Source organism: Thamnophis elegans, chromosome 6, assembly GCF_009769535.1.
Source record: "Thamnophis elegans isolate rThaEle1 chromosome 6, rThaEle1.pri, whole genome shotgun sequence".
NCBI lineage: Eukaryota > Metazoa > Chordata > Lepidosauria > Squamata > Colubridae > Thamnophis > Thamnophis elegans.
In genome coordinates this window covers 52,882,401-52,901,025 of record NC_045546.1, presented here as the reverse complement: position 1 = coordinate 52,901,025, position 18,625 = coordinate 52,882,401, and the positions used below count along the sequence as shown (strand labels likewise).

Sequence of the window (18,625 nt, the reverse complement as noted above, 5' to 3'; positions counted from 1 at the left end):
AGAGAGACACAGAAAGGGATAGGGAAAATTCAATCTCTGCCAGTGTTATCTTGGATATTGAATTATAAACATATTATGACGACAAGCTGCAATGAATCTGTCTTCCCCTTTTTGAGAATACTGGAAGTTTTGTAATTAAAATAGATACGATAGATAGATAAGAGATAAAGATTTTAATTACAAAATGTTCTGATCCACAAAACCAGGGAATTTATGATTGTTCATTAGTGCTATTTCCCTAGTCTACTATAGTTGATTAAGTTGGCCTTTTCATCAAGCTCATAGTTATATTAACCATAATTAAAATTCAAGCAAAGCTATTATTAAAAGAGATGTGGCCTTTTCTAAGTAGCCAAAGCTGAAGGAAGGGAGGCAATTGGTGTTTGTATTTCTAAAGCTATAGTATTTTCCTCCATACTAAGCATGGTTTAATCTTACACACTAATTAATTAAGATTCCTAAACGTAATTAACACTAGCTGGACCTTACTTAGAAGATAGGTAGAAAGAGGACTGTCAATAAAATTAGGCTTTAAAAATCCCCAAAGTTTACCTGTAGAGAAATAAGTCCTTTGCAAGACATTTTGTTCCAATAATTTTAAATATTACTTCATAGGATTCCAGTGCTTTTATATGCACTCCAGTAGGTAATGCTGGGTGTAAACACTGGGACAATCTTTTACTGATAATCAAGCGTCTTGGTAAAAGGGAATACTTCAAATTACTTTGAAGAGCCTATAAAATAATTAAGAATCACATATTAAATTTAAATTGGTATGAATTAGGAACCATATTGTAGTTATATTTTTATTTTTATTTAAGAGAATTAAAATGCAGATATTTTCTTTAACAGAGTTTCAGAGATCTTTATAAAAACTGATCACAAAACCCATGGATATTTATTATTTAATATATCACTTCACCAGATTAAATCCCTAAACTAATTATGAGATTTTAGAAATAATAACTTGTCAAATAAATCAGCAAGAACAAATACTGCAACTTTCAGGAATGTTTACTATCTGGTGAACATTTTTCAAGTATCATAATGATCTGCAGAAAATAGCTACTCTCACATATTTGAAAAGGGTGGGATGGGAGAAGTTGAGAATTTTTTTTTAAAAAAACACAGACACAACAGGTTAGCTACAACATAAAAATATGTTGTTTTCTTTCTCTGCAGGGGTACAAAACACTGCATTGAAACTATTATAAAAATAAATAGCCATTTTACAGAGCTCTCTTTTAATAATTACTAAAATAATGATTCCGTTATCCAGTGAAGTAAGTATTAAAATATTTATGACTGATTCTGATAGAAAGAGAACATATATTTTTGAACCTAACTTGTCTTTATACCTGGGCACTGCATTCACCTAAAGATGTGACAGAACAGAATTTATTACAATCCCATACAAAGTATCTTCCCAAATAATTTCTTTTACCAGCAATACTAACAAAAATAAATATATGTTGAAAAAGAAAACAGTCATACCAGTGGTGAAAATTTAAAAACAATTACTACTGGTTTTGTGGGTGTGGCTTGATGGGCATGGCAGGGGAAGGATATTGTAAAATCTCCATTCCCACCCCACTCTGGGGCCAGCCAGAGATGATATTTGCCGGTTCTCTGAACTACTCCAAATTTCTGTTACCAATTCTCCAGAATATGTCAGAACCTGCTGAATTTCACCCGAGTCATATAGTATATAAGAAAGCTTCAATTTTAGAATTGCAGTTGCATCAGAAGAAAATAAACATATATGGAAAATATACAATGAATCGTTCTTTGATAATGAAACAACAAAATCTGAAATAAAATATATTTATGATGTCTATGTGTAGCCTAAAAATATTGAAGAAACCAAAAGACCTTTAAATGAGCATAGCCAATATATTCATTCAAGAGGTAGAGGAGCTCTCACTTTAATCTCACTGTACTTAGTAATGGAAAGGATAATTCAAATACCATATTTTTCGGAGTATAAGACACACCTTTTTCCCTCAAAAAAGAGGCTGAAAATCTGGGTGTTTCTTATACACTGAATACAGCATTTTTGGCTTCTCAAAACCCTGCCCTCTTCACCAAAATGGCCATGCATAGCCTATAGGAACCTTGGAGAGTGCTCCTTGGGGCTGGGAAAGGCAGAAATGAGCGAAAAACAGCCTGTTTTTAGCTCATTTCAACAATTCAAAAAGGCTATGCATGCCCTTTTTTTGACAATTTTTTTGCTCATTTTTTGGGGGGGGGCATCCCCCAGGAGCACTCTACAATGCTCCTAAAGGCTATTCATGCTTTTTGGGGGGGGGAGCCCCGAGCCCGGATTTGTGAAAAACGGGCCGTTTTGGGGAGGTCTGCAGAGTGCAAAAACTTTTTTTTAAAAAAATTGCCTCTTCAAAACCTTGGTGCGTCTTATGCTATGGTGCATCTTATACTCCGAAAAATACGGTATATACAGTAAAAAACAATAATTTCCCAATATCCCAGTAATAACATTTATGAATGGTAAACTTCATTCTTTTTTTAGACTTCATTCTCTTATGCACACATGACTTCCTAGAGACAAAAAGTTTTCACTTATTTGAAAAATATTCCTTCATTGTACTTCAAATAATCTAATACAGAGAAAGCTGGGATCTGATTTTTGTGAACGTTCTCTGTTTTAAATTAGTTGAAGAGCTTGTAGTCTCTTTATTATTATTCATTGTAAGAGATATTTTATCGTAGATTTTTAGTATTGTACTTGTTGTTCAGTTACTAAGTCATGTCTGACTCGGTGTGGCCCTAAAGACCATAGCATGCAAGCCCTCCCCGGTCCTCGACTATCCTCGGAGTTTGCCCAAATTCATGTTCTTCAGTTGATGAAACTATCTAACCATCTTCTTCTCTGTCACCCCCTTCTCCTTTTGCCTTCAATCTTTCCCAACATCAGCGTCTTTTCAATGAATTCTCTCATTAAATGGCCAAAGTATGAGCTTCAGCTTTAGAATCTATCTTTCCAAAGAACAGTCAGAGTTGATTTCCTTTAGGATTGATTGATTTGATCTCCTTGAAGTCCAACACCACAGTTCAAAAAGTGTGATTTTTTTTACTTTTAGCCTTGCTTATAATCCAACGCTCATAGCTATTCATCACTATTGGAATATATTGCACTAAAATTCCTTAGATATTGCTACTTTAACATCTTATTTAAAAACTTATAAATTATTAAAAAAGACAGATACTACACCTTGTTGAGTTTCCCAAGAGAAGATATGAGATCTGCCCATTCACTTGAAGATTCAAAGTTCCTCAAAGCTTTATCAATTGCTGAAGAATAATTTCTGTACCTATAATCGCCAAGCAACTCCTGCTCTTCCATATCCATTTTAAATGACCATATCAAAATGCACTGAGGAACTAAAAGCAAAGCTTTGATAAGTTTATTTCTTATAGATATATGTCTGTAAATATTTTAAATAAAAACAGAAAAATCAAAATTGAAAGAATTAACTTACGTTCAGCATAAAATGCTAAACTTTACAAAAAACAAACAAACACCCAAGGACTATAGCTTTGGTACACTGTAGTTCATTATTCACTCAATATATGTAAATATTGTTCATTTTACTTTCAGATGAAACTGTAGAATTGAGTTGAATTGAGACCAACTCACACTCAATATTAAATTGATATTTATTAATAGAAGCACACATTTATTTAATAAATGCATATTTTATTTTCTAGCTATGCTTTATTTTTGTAAATATCCAGAAGGAAGAGATTATTTTAATAAACTAATTTTCACTATATTGAATGTATTTATTTCATGCATTACCGTAAGCATTAACATTTTCTTCCTGCATTAAGTTGATGATTAACTTAAAGAAAATCACATGAAATGTCAATACCAAAAGTTGATATCTTAAAGTAAGAGAGTACAGCATATATTTGCTTAAGAAAGTATCAGTTACATCTTTCTCATGTGAATTTTATGAAAATACATTTTAAACCAATACAATGAATCAGCGAGAATCTCTTATTTCTTTTCATAGCATTAATGAATTATAGTCACCTTTTAGTAGGCCTGGCACTGAGCCTTGATTGGATGAGGGAATGCAACTGAAGTGGTTGACTGGATTAACAAACTGAAAATGCATTTATAGTTTGCCTGTGCTTTTGTAAAAAATAAATAAATTGGAATACGTAGATTTGGTGATAGCAACTGATTGTAACAATATGTTAAATATTTGGATAACTTCAAAAACTTCTATGAATTCAGACAATTACAGGCAAATTATTTACTACATACTGCTCCCTTGTTATAACAATTTCATTGATTGACAGTTGATTTCCAGACCAAATTCTGGAATTAAATTTGTTGAAGGGGTAGCTTTTCCAATATATTCTTCAGGAAAGGCTGTTCTGTCTCTGACAGAAAAATGATAAAGAATATTCATCAAAATACTGAATGACCTACTAATAAACCAGGATATTAGAGAAACTGGCCAAGTTTGTCCTTTTTTATTGGCAATCCTGCTTGGTCAGGCTCTTTGTCTTTGAGATGACATTCATGAGTTGTGGGTTTTTAATATATGTTTTTGATATAATTGATTGTTCTTTTGATAACAATTGTTTTTATTAGTGGTTCTTACATTGCAATTGTACAATATTATTATTAAACATTCTATTATGAAACAATGAGGTAAATTTTTACATAGCAACTGCTATCACTATCATCACTATGCCTCAAAACATAGCAGAGTTAGAAATGTTATAACTAATAAAATAGTTAAGATTTCAAAGATTTCAGAGCCTTTTGAAGTGGGATGGCTATAATAAATTAGTACATAATTATGTGATCTATATTCTTCATCTATTCCTCTAAAATACCCTGTCTGAATGTTTTACATATAAAATATCTATTTTCCTAGCAATATGAAAAATAGATTAGCAATAATATCAAGGTATTCGTTTCTATCAATTGTGTTATTACTTGCATACTCTTAAACCATTTTCTCATTTCAGCATTGCTAGAAGCCAGGCAATATCCTGATTTGGATCTTTTGCTCAATCTGCAGCATTACCACAGTAATAGGGATTACATAGTAGGGATTGCAACATTACACACATTTGCAGTTCATGACTAAAAGAAAGCATCACATACTTAGCTCAATACACCTCACATTTAAGTCTAGCATTCTGTCACTCTGACCTAATTTATTTTTCGCCACATGAAATGTAATGTATGGAATAAGCAATATTCATATTTTAATTGCTCAGCTGTAATCCTTGTATAGCTTTTCAAAAGTTTTACTTTTGAAACTGTAGATATATCTCTATAAAAAGATTTTTGTTTCTGAACACATTTACATAAGTATCCAGCTACTATAAATAAGAACATCTGGACATGGCAATTGGAAAGGCAATTATCTAAGACCCTGTTCCTCAATCTGGGCAACTTTAAGTTGTGCAGACTTCAACTCCCAGGATTCCCCAAACAGCAGAGAGTACATGCATATGCTGTATTGGGTTTTAGAAGCTGCTGGGAATCCTGAATGACTACTCCAAATTATTTTGAAGTCTTATAATTGAGAATGGATTCCAGCTATCCTACACAGATTCAATAGAGAATTGTCAGATCTAATGGTGTATATCTAAGTAGATGCTATGAATGGCACACCTACCTTTCTTATTTGTTTCTACTTTCTACTCTGATTGTTGTAAGTGTTAACTTGTCTGAGTGCAATAGATTTATAAGTGCAATAGAATGCTTAGATGGATTTAGGTCAGTAATTATTATTTTAAAGTAGAAAACACAAAATTATTTCCCAGGTACATTGATAATAATGGAATTTTTTTTAATGGAAAGACAGCAAACTCAATTAAGAACCTAGAATTAAGAATGTTTCAAATTTTTGTTCAATTAAACTAAATATGGTATATATTTAGTGAATAATTAGGCCTACCTTTTGATGCTCTTGAGAAGACAACAGACAGAACATAAGCACTGCTGTATTCTCAAATACCAATAATTGGAACTGAGAGCCATATAGGCTCCAATTTTGAAAGTAATATATAACCATTGAAAGGGCTAGCCAATTTTCTTCATGAATCTGTCTAATCCAAACGTATGTTTCTTAAACTACATGCTTCAGTGAGAGATTACATAATACTGATAAAAAATGAAGTGGATCGGTCAAGCTTGTAAAACAACTATTCCAGTCCTAAATTGGCTAGCCCTTGGAGGTTCCAACATTGTTTCTCAAACTTTTCTGCTTTTAGGGATTGTTCATCAGGTGGGCTCTATAGCCCTTTACTAGAGTACATGATCCTGCTTCCAGGAAAGCGATAAACCTGAGTGATCAACTATAGGCTTATCACTGTCCTGGAAACAGGATCACATAGTCTAGTAAAGAACTGTATAGTCCACCTGATGAACAACCCCTAAAACCATAATTTTTGAGAAACAATGTTGGAACTTGCCTTTAATTTAGATTAGCATTATGCTATTATAAAAATATGATAGGCTTGCTTTATTATATTGATAGTTTCTTGTATTCTAAAAAATGAAGCTCTACATACATGGTCAACACAGGTAGTCCTCAAGTTATTTATTAAATTTTTATGCTGCCCACCTCCCTAATACAGTTACTCTGGATAGCTTACGATATTAGAAAAAGTTAAAAGGTGCTAAACACAATTAAGAATAAAAAAATTAAAATTAAGAGTAAGATTGACACCTTGGGGGATTGAGAATCTTCTGTACCCTATCAGTCATCCCCAATGTAGCAGCCCAAGCAGCAGACCCAACTTTTAAGACTTGCCTGGAAGTCCAGGAGTGTAGGAATGGATCTCACATGAGGGTAGGGCCCACAGCAGAAAACTTATGACAACAATTGGACTGGCACTTCTGTCGCTAAATGATCTGGTAAGTAAGTCATTATATGGCTGCCTGAATTTTCACCTTTTTTTGCCATGGTTGTTAAGCAAATTACATGACCACTAAGCAAATTTGCTTTACCCCATTGACTTTGTTAGAAACCAATTGGGAGGGTCACAAATGGTGATCGTGAGACCCTAAGATGCCACAACCCTCAGAAATACATTCTGGTTGTCAAGTACCCAAATCAAGTGGCCGCAGGGATGCTGTATAAATAAGTGTGAAGACAGGTCAAAAGTTTCTTTTTCAGCAGCATTGTAACTTTGAACAGTTGAAGATGATCTTATCCTATTTATTTGCAACTTAACTTACCTACTTTTATATTAAATTTTAAAAAGACGCCCCAAAATCAACATTCATTCTCTTTTAGCAGATGAAGACTATAACATGGAAAATCACAACTGGAATTCTTTGATTTTCATGACAATTAAAACGCTTAATTGGAAAATTGATGCACACTATCCAGGGCAACTTATTTTGTGTGACTGATGGAAGAACAAATTAATTCCATTTTGGCAATCCCACTACATATGCAGTAATCTTGGATTTAGCTATCTAACGATGGCAAAAACTAAAAAGAAATGGAAGACTATTCTGATCTATTTTTTAAAAATAGAGATATAGAATGCTGCTTTAAAATAGGGGTTTTGGTTGAAGGCCAGAAGTGCTATTTCATGAATAATAGCAGACCAATAATTTAACATCTAGATAGTATTGTAATATATTTTCTTTGCCCGCTTTAGTCCATTTTGCTTACACCCAGGAAACAGTGATGCATTGCCCTGCAGAAACCATATCTCTGAAGAGCTGGCTTAATGGAATTGAGCAGGGTTTTTTTTCCCTTTAAATGACTCTAAACATTTTTAAAGGCAGCAGTAATAAATTATGCAGCTAACAATGGTGTGTACATAAGGTAAAGAATATTAAAAAAACCCCAATCCTCCCATGATGCAATAAGCTTTTTTCTCCTTGCTGTTGACAGGCTGCTGCTGCCTACAAAGCAAACAAAACCCAACAGCTGTTAACATAGACAAACCGATCACAAACAGCTGGTACCAGAGCAGCGTCAGGAGGCATTCTGTACAATCTCGGAAATCACCGGACGCACCAACCCGTGTATCCAAAGAACAAAGGGATAGATATGGAAGGGTATATTACACATATTGGTTGCAATAACCTGGACGATTTTCTCAGTTCAGATTTAGTAAAGGGGCGCCACAGACCTCCTTCCTCGCCCATTTGTTTTGTCCCCTGGAGCAACTGGCAAGGATTGAGATAACATCTGCTCCCTTAAGAGGAAGTACCGAGGGCAACGTATTTTCCCGAAACGAGGGGGGGGGGAGATTTGCTCAGTGGGGGAAAAGGGCTTTCTGTGTGTGAAAGGAGAGCGAGAGGGGAGAGTCCAGCCTCTCACCTCGCTACTAAACCTCGCAGCCGCCTTTGTAGAAAAAGGAAGAGGAGCAAATGGCACCTTCTGCATCTCCCCAAGTCAGCACCTTCGACGACTGCCCAGCTTTCTTTCCGACTCACCGTCCGAAAAGGGTCGCCGCCGCTGTTGCTCTTTCCACAGCTGCTCCTCTTGCAGGGGCGACGTGTCCCACGGCTGGGCGGGACTGAGGCAACACCAGACGGAAAATACTGTAAGTGGGAGGGAGCAGGAGGAGGAAAAACCGGAGTACAGTACGGAACGGCGCGTCTCAAGGGTGGCTGGATTTGGGAACGTCACGCTTCCCTTTCTCTCTTCCGCGGCCAGGTTGGGGAAATACCATTTTCCAGGAGGGGCGGAAAACGCGATGGTGATTACCGATGGATCGGTATCTTTGAAAGGTCGTAAGGGAGTTTCTTACACGTGTATCGTTCCGATTCCTAATTTAATGATGCGAAGACCGACTCGCTTGCAGTCGGTCACAAAGGCGCCCCGACCCTCCCCGGAAAGATGGTACATTCGTAGATGGTGTCTCTGGGCTTTTTTTTTTTTTTGCTTAGGTTCCATCTACTGTCGGAATTGGAGACTGCAACAGATTTGTGAAAAGTTGTTTTGATAGAACTGCGGTAGTGTTTGAGGTTAGATCTGGATAGGTGCGGCTGAAAGTATCGATCTGTATGATTCTAAATAGGCTTCCCTAAACCCAGCTGATCTACTTCCGATCTTGTGGCACATTGAAATGTGCCACAAGCGACAGAAACGTTACACTTTGTGTTCTGTCTTTTATTTGTATATATTTTTCCTACTTTTTTTAAAAAAAGTAAGCTGCCCAAAGTTGTTTTAAGTCTGGTGACTTCTAAGGTAGGTAGGGTGTGTATAATTTTATATGTATTATATGCTGATTTCCCTGCCTCCTAACAATTTATAACAGTTCGTTTAGTGACCGTTCAAAGTTACAATGGCAAGAAAGGTCGTAAAATGGGATAAAATTCACGTAACAACATAAATACTGCGATCAATTGTGGTCACAACTTGAGTAAGACATGTAGAAAAGAACTTGTATTAGATACTTGTGGTGGCAGGGTATTTGAGATAATTCTGAGTACAATAGATGATTTTCTAAAAATATAGGAATATATGGTTTGATGATATAACCCAGTGAGGACTAACCTTTTTTGGATCGCGTTCAAAAAGTGGGGGGAGCACAGGGGGGTTGTGCACGGGTGCCACACCCATCATGCTATGCACATGACCCCAGTGTGCATATGTGCACTTCTCCCCTATGCACATGCGCACATAACCATCACTCCCCCTTCACTTTTGGCACACTTTTTTTTCACCCTCGCCAGGCTCCAGAGGCTTTCTAGGAGCCTGGGGAGGGGGGAAACAGCCCGCACACCCGACGGAGGCCTTCTGGAGCGCTTCAAGGTGCTACTTGTGCACTTCAAGGTGCTACTTGTCACTCATAAAGCCCTCCATGGTAGTGGATCTGCGTACTTGAGAGACCGCCTCCTGCCAATTACCTCCTGCGACCAATTAGATCGCATAGATTAGGCCGCCTCCGAGTTCCATCTGCCAGTCAGTGCCGACTGGCAACTACACGGAGGAGAGCCTTTTCAGTAGTAGCTCCGACCCTTTGGAACGATCTCCCCGTGGAGATTCGTACCCTCACCACCGTCCAGACCTTCCGCACAGCCTTAAGACCTGGCTAGCCCGTCAGGCCTGGGGATAAAGCTAATTTGTCCCCACCCGAATGATGAATGAATGTTGCTTACTATTTTACTTCGATGTATTGTTGTGTCTATTGTCTGTACCCTCCCTTCCTTATTTTATGTAAGCCGCCCTGAGTCCCCTCAGGGAAAAGGGCGGCCTATAAATACTAATAAAAATCAAAATCAAATCAAATTCCTTGAAGCCTCTGGAGTGCAAAAAAACGGCCCTACGGGCAAACCGGAAGTTTTGGCCATGGAAACGTTTTTTGGCCTCCGAAGCCTTCAGGAGGCTTTCCTGAAGGCTTTGGAGGGCAAAAAATGGCCCTATGAGCAAACCGGAAGTTCGGGAATAGATTTCCGGTTTGCTCATAGGGCCTTTCAAAAGAAGGCTGAAGTCAGCTGGCCAGTGCGTGCATGTGTGCTGGAGCTGACAGGGCAATGCCTCGCGTGCCCTAACAAATGGCTCCGTGTGCCACCTGTGGCACGCATGCCATAGGTTTGCCATCACGGATAGAACCTATTATTGTACTTATAATGTGCCTATGTTTTTATAATCTTTTACATAAATTGATTCTAAAAAAATAAAAGAAACACTAAATTTTGTTCCGCCGGTGTCTAATAGGAATTAAAATATAAAAATACAAAATATGTAGCCTATTATAAATCACCATCTTTGTCTACCTCTATATCAATGTACTAACCCAGTATCTGGAAGCTGTGCCATTTTCACAGTTGGTTTAAGATGGTGTTTCTCCAAGGCAGGAGTGCAACCTGGGGATCCTCTACTGCTCAATCAGCAAGTGGCAGCTGTGGTCAGGAGGTTCATATCGTATACCAGTTGTGCCCTTCCCTCAAGTGGGACACCCTTCAGATGCTCACTAACACCTTGATTACCTTCTGCCTGGAATATTGCAATAAAATTATACTCTACATGGTGCTGCCCTTGAAGATCATCAAAAGCTACAGTTGATGCAAAGTGAATAATTTTATTATGCCCATGTGTCATTGTTGCTCCATGAACTATACTGGTTGCTATAGTAAGCTTCTGGATAAAATGAAAGGTGCTGGTTGTCAACTATAAAGCTCTTTATGGCACAGGTACTGGTCATCTGCAGGATTTCCTATTCCCAATTATTTCTATTCACCCAGTACAATGCTGTGTTTGTCCATGTACAATTTATTTATATGGTCTGTTTAAATAAAGCTTTATTGTTTGACTTTACACTCAAGAGTTGTTGATAAGTGATTTAATAGCATTTGGGGATTTCATTTCTGATATAAAAATAGTTATTAAAGCTGGATTATAAACTGAAGTCTACAAATACAATAAATTATAAGATATTTTATAAGTAAATATCAAAAATGCTCATATGCATCCATATACTACATCCCAAAGGGGGAAAACATGACTGAATACTGCATGTGAACGTATCATTGCTTATAGATGTGGGTTTGTAAATTCAGCATGGCACCTTCCCATCTAGGAGCCTTAATATTTTTCAGTTTAAACTTTAGAACTATGTATTTAAATATAATACATAGAATGGCTGGACAGGAATGTTTTTATCTTTGTTAAACCACAATGAACTTTGCTGTAGGCTGCAAGTAAACAACGATCTCAATATTATTAAAGTGGCCTGGTTCTGGTCTAATGTTCCATTATCTGTAGTGGCGCAATGGTTAGAATGCAGTACTTCAGGATAACTCACTGCTTACTCCAGAGGTTTGATTCTCACCAGCTCAAGGTTGACTCAGTCTTCCGCCTTTCTGAGGTCAGTAAAATGAGAATCCAGATTGTTGGGGCAATATGCTGACTCTGTAAACCGCATAGAGAGGGATGTAAAGCACCGTGAAGCTTTATATGTGCCTAAATGCTATTGCTATCCTGGATCATGTTATACTCTTGTGAATTCCCCTTAACATTTTTGATGAATTACCTACACAAAGAATGCATTGGTAACTGAAGATTGTTGTTTTTTCTTTTTAAAAGAATAAGAAAAGAAATCAGGAATAATTGCTTATTCTTGCAATAAAATAAGTATACTTCTATCACAGAACATAGGCTGGTAATATGTAACTTAATAAGCTCCCTGCCTCTCATGGGATTCCTAAGTCCATACTCATAGTAGTAAGTAAACCATATTATAATCATTAACAAATTCCAAAGCAAAAAGAAAGCAAATTCTAAGACAACCAAGAAGAATAATAAAATTTAATGATGATAAAACCTGTGTGGTCAGTCTGGTATTTTTTTATCAATACCAACACAAATCATATCCATGTTCAGAGAATAAACTCACAACCAGTCAGTAACAATTAAATAAATAGATCTAGATAGCTTGGGGTTATTAAGTGGAATCAGGCATTTTTATAATAAGGGCAATGTAACAAATGTGGGTTAATGTTTTAAGAACTCCTTTACAACAGGGCAAAGTCTTGAGAAGTTTCATAATTTTTCTTTAAAATGACTATTGGACAGTCATCTTGCCAGAATTACAGTACTTCTGGATTTGGAATGGTAATTTGGTTTAAATATCTATCTGGTTAAGAATGATATGTATTTCCATGTTCAACTCTTCAGATTTTGCTGGATCAGATTCTCATAGTTCCTCACTATTTGTCACACTTGCACTGCTGTTAGAAGCTTTCATTCGTCTATACTGGAAAATCAGAGATCCTTATCTCTGCTTAAAAAAACAAATATACACTGCCCATGATGGAGTTTAGAAAAGAACACTGCCAGTAGTTGTTTGTGATTAATGGGGTGAAAATGTATTTATATGAAAATTATAAATAGCTGTCAAATTATTTAATCATAAACTTTATTTATTGTGTTATATAGTCAAGGTTTGTTTTCAAATGATCTTAACAAAAAGAAAAGATTATGCACGCTTTATAAATCTTTAGAGTAAATTATCTTAAAAGCCAATATTGAAAAGCTACCCAAATCTAGAGAAAAGTGAGAATCCCTAAGGTTGTTACTATGGTACAGCACTAATTGCCACCCCCAGCAGAAGATTAAACAGTGATCTTACTAAGCAACTGGATGCTTTTTTATTTCAATCTGCTATAGGTTGGTTCTCAACTCCATGGCATAGGAGCTTGGCACAATAGCTAGAAAATATACCCGCAGCAAATATATTTGTAGCATCTAAAACTTCCAGTGCTTACATACAGAAACATAATGCAGTAGCATAGTTACCATTTCTGAACTTTCTTTTCACTAACAAATTGGCCATGGGGCTCAGAAGCACCAGGAGGTAAAAGTGCTAAATAAACTGGAGTCTCAGCTCCCTCATCAGGGCTTTTTGTGGCTCTGGGACCTGCCATATCTGTTCTGACCCACCCAGGACAACAAGCGTTCAGGAGAATACCATCGTTTTTTCTTGTCTCATTCAACAGCCTGGCCTGAATTCTTGATAAAACTGTCACTCCAATTTTGGATACTCCATAAGCAGTACTTGGCCAGCCTTCCTTCTCATGCACTCCCTTCTTGGTATCTTCCACAAATTTTTCCATGAGTTTCACTAGCTCCTCTTCGGTGATTGTGTCACTCCGAAATTTCTGCTGCAGATCCTGGTTGCATTTGGACAATGCTGAAATGGAAACCATGCTAGATACATTGACTACTCTCCCTATTCCAAGACAAAAACAACAACAAACCACAGGATAAGAATTTACTTTTTTCCCCAATTTTATTCATTTTGTAACAATATAATATTTACCCACAAAGAAAAGGAGGCTTTATTCTCTCAACAATTATCAGTGAATCAGCTAGTTCTGCCATCCCATTTTGTATTCTTCAGATAGATAGTGTGGGGCAAACTTTTTTTACTTGTGGGTGCTCTTTATGGATCTGAGAGTCCTGAAATATGGAATGTTCAATTGATGAAGAGCTGCCATAGACAGAATCTTCCTTCAATAAATGCTGGAAAAGGAATAATGCTGAATAAACAGGCTTACATAAATGTAAGCATATATTTATGGTTAATGAATTCAGATTTAAGTGCATATGTGACTGAGAATGGTTGTCATCTATATGCAAATGAAACTCAAAGAACTCAACTCAACTCAACTTTCCAAATGGTTTATTTTGTAGACAATTTAAAGAGCAGTAATTCAATCAATCAATCAATCTCAATTGTTTTCCCTGTAACTGTTATTCCTACCAAGCTATGAAAGCTGAGTAACCATGTATTACCTGGAAATGATTACTGGAGGAAAAAAAAATCCCCAGGATTCATTTCAATAGAAATTGACAACCCGGGTTTAGGATAAACTGGAGTTTTCGATTTCTACTGAAATGAATCCTAGATATTTTTCTGTAGGGCAGATGCATGTATCTAACCTAGATATCATATTATATAAAATAATTTAAATGGTTAGTAATACTTCAGTATTATAAAGCAGAAAAAAATTCAGCATAAATCTGATTAAAAACTGTTGGAGTCCATTCAAAAAAAGGTACTGGGTGGCAACATACCATACCTGAAGGACATCCCTTAAGAAATGATTTCAAGAAGATCTACAAATATTATGATTTACAGTTTGATGCAGAATATATTTCTTCAATGATTTTATTTCATAGGAATAAACATGGCAGATTTGAATAGTTTTTGTTTTTGCTTAGCCTTCACCTCAGGTTCTTTTCTGTTCACGTGTCTTCATTACCAACTAGCTAAACATATTTACTTGGAAATAATCCCCATTCATTTTAATTAGATTAGTATCAAAAGATATAAAAAAGCATAAAATTCCTAGAAGCACCATAACTTAAACATGGACATTTACTGAATTTAAAAGCTGAGCTTAAGGAAGAGTTGATAGTATGTGTTTTTCTGTTAGTGTTTCTTTTTTAGCATTTTACTTGTGAAAAACCTTGATTAATCTTTAATAGACTCCACTCCCAGTGTGTGCTTACCATTGGGTTTCAATAGTGGCAGCAGTTCTATGCAAGCATTCCTGGTTGCAATAAAGTTTGTTCTCAATGTGACTTCTGCTTGTTCAGCAAATGGGGTTGTATCTGCAACTTTTCCAAAATGGAAGAAAATAGAAGTTAAGATTCTTAATATATAGGAAAATAGGAAAACATTGTATAACAAGAGATGTAAAAGTTTAAATACTACATGAGTGGAATGATGCTGGCAAAAATTGGATTCTTAGCAGTGCCTAACCAGCTATTTTATCTGCATGCAAGACAAAAATGCATATTTTACAGTAATGAAATATGACTCTTAAATATAATTAGGAGAAAGAAGATGTACTTATATTTTAAATCAACAGTCTTGAATATTCTTAGAAATATTTAAAATTGAACAGATCTTAATTTAAGGTGTATTGCCCTAGTATTAAGCCAGGATTCAGAATTACAATATAAACCTCTATGACTTGGAAAAAACCACACCTTGGTTAAACACATCTTCTTTTCTTCACACAAATGGAAAAAGAAAGAATCATGAAGCATTTTACCTTCCATCATTTGTAACTTATAATGGAGTATAAAACTATAGTTTAAAATAATCTCTAATAAATTGCTAAACCACTGTTTCAAATGATGGTGTACAGATTTTCTTATTTATTATATGAAGGTACAATTTTAAATATTTTCTGTTTTGTGTACAATAACAACCCCTGGACAAGGAAAAATGCAGACATAGGACTAATTGCAAGAAGTGCTAGAAAATGAAGTGTCAATTATCTATGGAAATCACAAGCTGTTATATGCATGTGACCCTATAAACTAATACAGGCTATATATTCCAACATTAAAATGGGATGATACTAGAATAGAGATCTATTGAAAGACAACTGATACTGCATATACTGTATGTTAGACATGAACAATCAGACCTACATCTACAGAATTCAAACTAGCTACTTTATTGTTCTGTGCCTATAATATAGTCCTTGACTTACGACAATTAAGCCCCAAATTTTTGTTGCTAAGTGAAACATTTGTTAAGTGAACTTTGCCTCATTTTATGACCTTTCCCCCACAATTGTTAAATGAATCACTGCAGCTAATAAGATAGTAAGTAGTAAGATAAGTTAGGTGAATCTGGCTTCCCCATTGACTTTGCTTGTCAGAAGGTTGCAAAAAGGATCAATGACCTTGGGACATAGCATCGTTCATAAATATGAACGAGTTGCCAAGCATTTCAATTTTGATCACAGCCATGGAAATGCTGCAACGGTTGTTAAGTGTGAAAAATGTCATAAGTAACTTTTTTCAGTGTGGTTGTAACTGAATGGTCACTAAATGATCTGTTGTAAGTTGAGGACTAACTGTACAGGAATTTCCCCAGACTGGCAGCTTTTGCCTGGGAAAGAATAGATAAGGCTCTAAGGCATTTAAGGGGGGATGAGACCTGGCCCTCTTATGTTTATATAGCGAGTCTAGGCTGATTTGTCACTTGATTCCTTCTCCCATCTGGGATGGTTGCTCTCCAACAATATTACAGGACAGAAACATTTTAAGCAGAAATGACAGATTTAACGTTTTAATTTATAACTTATATCACTAAAATAGGGAATGCCAGAAAATCTAGTTGATTTTCACTTCTTCTGTTGAAGAGATCTATTTCATCTTTTCAGTCTTTCTTGTCCTATCGCATGGTTTAGTATTACTTATAATGCATAAACTCCAATAATAAATTTGTAGCATATTTTCGCTACACATTCACTTTCCCAACAGAAAAAAACTGGAAGACCTGAAAAAAACATTAGCTACAATTTAACTCTCTACAGAGCTGTAGCCAAACTCTTTGTTCTATTCACCCAATTTCAACATTCAGTGATTTACATGTATGTTACCTTTGAAAGCAATCCCAGCATTGTTGACTAGCACATCCAATCCTCCATATTTTTCCTTGAGGAAATCACGGAGGATTTGAATACTCTTGAGATCAGTAATATCCAGTTGGTGAAAAAGTGGTTTTAATCCTTCTCCTGACAGTTGTGTCACTGCTGCTTTGCCTCGTTCAGGGTCCCGGGCTGTCAAATACACATCCCCAGAGAACTGGTTGCACAGGGCTCTCACAATAGCCAGACCAATGCCTTTGTTGCCTCCAGTTACCACAGCTACTCGTGTACTGGACATTTTGCCTATAATCAAATGCCAAAATGTATCAATAGAAAACACTTAACACTTAACAAACTGAAGGCTTTCTAAAAAACCTTAAATGATTTAATTTGTTATTTTTTTACTGACTATAGTTTTTAAACATTACTATTCAATGCCACACTTCTAATTCAAACTCAGCCTGATAGTGCTGGGGTGTGGGGTAGGACAACTGTAGAAATAATCAGCACTATACTTTCATGTAATATGTTTTAAATATATTCTAGGACAGTCTAGGTGCACAAGATTTGAATATTATTAAAACTGAGCAAATTTGTTTCAATTACAAAGCTAGTTTGGTCTAGTGATTAAGATACCAGGTGTGAAACCAGGAGAGAGTGAGTTCTAGTTTGCTTACATATGAAAGCTAGCTAAGTAACTTTGAGCCAGTCACACACTTTCAACCCAACTCACCTCACAGGGTTGCTGTTGTGGGGAGGAGGAAGGCTCAAGTAGTATTTTGAATTATTTATAAAATAATAAAGGTGGGATTAAAGAAAATCAAAGTAAAAACTATTCTTCAGTAAAAATATTAAAAGGCAGACTAGATAGAGTAGAACTTCCAACCAGTGGGGACTGGATTGTCGAGAATTAAAATTAAAATCTAGTAATAGTTTTTAGGATTACTTAACATTTTGATCATCGTATGTGCTAACAAGTCATTTTCGACTCCTATCGACCAAAAGATTTCTTCCATGATGATCGTGCAGTTCAATTAAATGAACTCATTTAATGTGTTCAGCATTAAAACACATTTTTTATAAACATTACCGAGCCAAATTGAAGTCACACAAGACAATGAAAAATTCTGAATAATAATAACAATAACAATAACAACAATAATAAAGTCCTGAAGATCGGAAATTTATAAGAACTTGCAACATTCGATACACCCACCAATCACCAAGGAAGGCTCTCGACTCTCCTGGGCTGCAAGGTTATATAATTATACACAGCACTCTTCCCGTTTCATCCATTTCTTAAATTAACAAGACTGCATAAAGAATAAAACAGACGGAATCTTCGAGCAGATTGCTAGCAGTAATAGTTAGTAGTAGTAAAAAACAAACCACATACCAGAATAATGGTATATCAGATTTTTAAACCTTTTCCCTACTACAATTATAAGTATACCACGTTCTCCATCTACTGCCCTCTGCAAAACGATTCTCAAACAGTTTGTATAGGCTCTGGATTCTTTAAAAGTAAGGATCTACTCAGCTAGAAATGCACGTTGGAGAATAAAATCCGGCAGCGGGTTGAAACAGAGAAGAAAAGGGAGTGAAAAGAAAACATCTTAGAAGAATTTTAGCCACGATTCTTTCCTACCTCTTCAGTCGCTTCAAAAGCGGCAGCAGTTGTGGCCAGAACAGTAGGAGAAGAGGAGAGAGCTCTTCAGCCAATGGGAAACCTATCTGCCGACGAACTTGCTTTCTCTCAATAGG

At 36.0% G+C, this 18,625-nt stretch overlaps 2 protein-coding genes and 1 long non-coding RNA gene across 7 annotated transcripts in view; 1 reads left to right on the top strand and 2 right to left on the bottom strand.

Moving 5' to 3' along the window:
• DOP1B (DOP1 leucine zipper like protein B) overlaps positions 1-9,819 on the bottom strand; it is a 69,922-nt gene extending 60,103 nt beyond the window's left edge. The window contains exons 1-3 of one of the 3 annotated variants that reach the window (XM_032219139.1): positions 8,394-9,819; positions 3,230-3,399; positions 553-734 (exon numbers count right to left, since the gene is read on the bottom strand). In XM_032219139.1, the coding sequence (XP_032075030.1) occupies positions 553-734; positions 3,230-3,367 (320 nt within the window). In that variant the 5' untranslated portion in view covers positions 3,368-3,399; positions 8,394-9,819. Of the gene's footprint in view, positions 1-552; positions 735-3,229; positions 3,400-8,336 lie in introns of all 3 variants that reach the window. The other 2 variants (XM_032219137.1, XM_032219138.1) reach the window with 2 other exon arrangements.
• On the top strand, positions 8,480-11,412 carry LOC116509858. Its single transcript, XR_004255561.1, has 2 exons — positions 8,480-8,562; positions 10,823-11,412. It is a non-coding gene; the product is annotated as an uncharacterized LOC116509858 (long non-coding RNA).
• Positions 11,413-12,636: 1,224 nt separating this feature from the next.
• Positions 12,637-18,616, bottom strand: LOC116510069 (carbonyl reductase [NADPH] 1-like). 3 transcript variants are annotated; one of them, XM_032219445.1, is made up of 4 exons: positions 18,510-18,616; positions 16,874-17,164; positions 14,982-15,089; positions 12,637-13,695 (listed from the first exon to the last, which is right to left on the bottom strand). In XM_032219445.1, exons 2-4 carry the CDS (start codon positions 17,157-17,159, stop codon positions 13,259-13,261), a joined length of 831 nt encoding a protein of 276 aa, XP_032075336.1. In that variant the 5' UTR covers positions 17,160-17,164; positions 18,510-18,616; the 3' UTR covers positions 12,637-13,258. The 3 variants fall into 3 exon arrangements, with proteins under 3 accessions (XP_032075336.1, XP_032075338.1, XP_032075337.1); XM_032219447.1 differs by having other exon boundaries at positions 14,982-15,083; XM_032219446.1 differs by lacking the exon at positions 18,510-18,616 and adding an exon at positions 18,258-18,483.
• Positions 18,617-18,625: the final 9 nt, after the last annotated feature.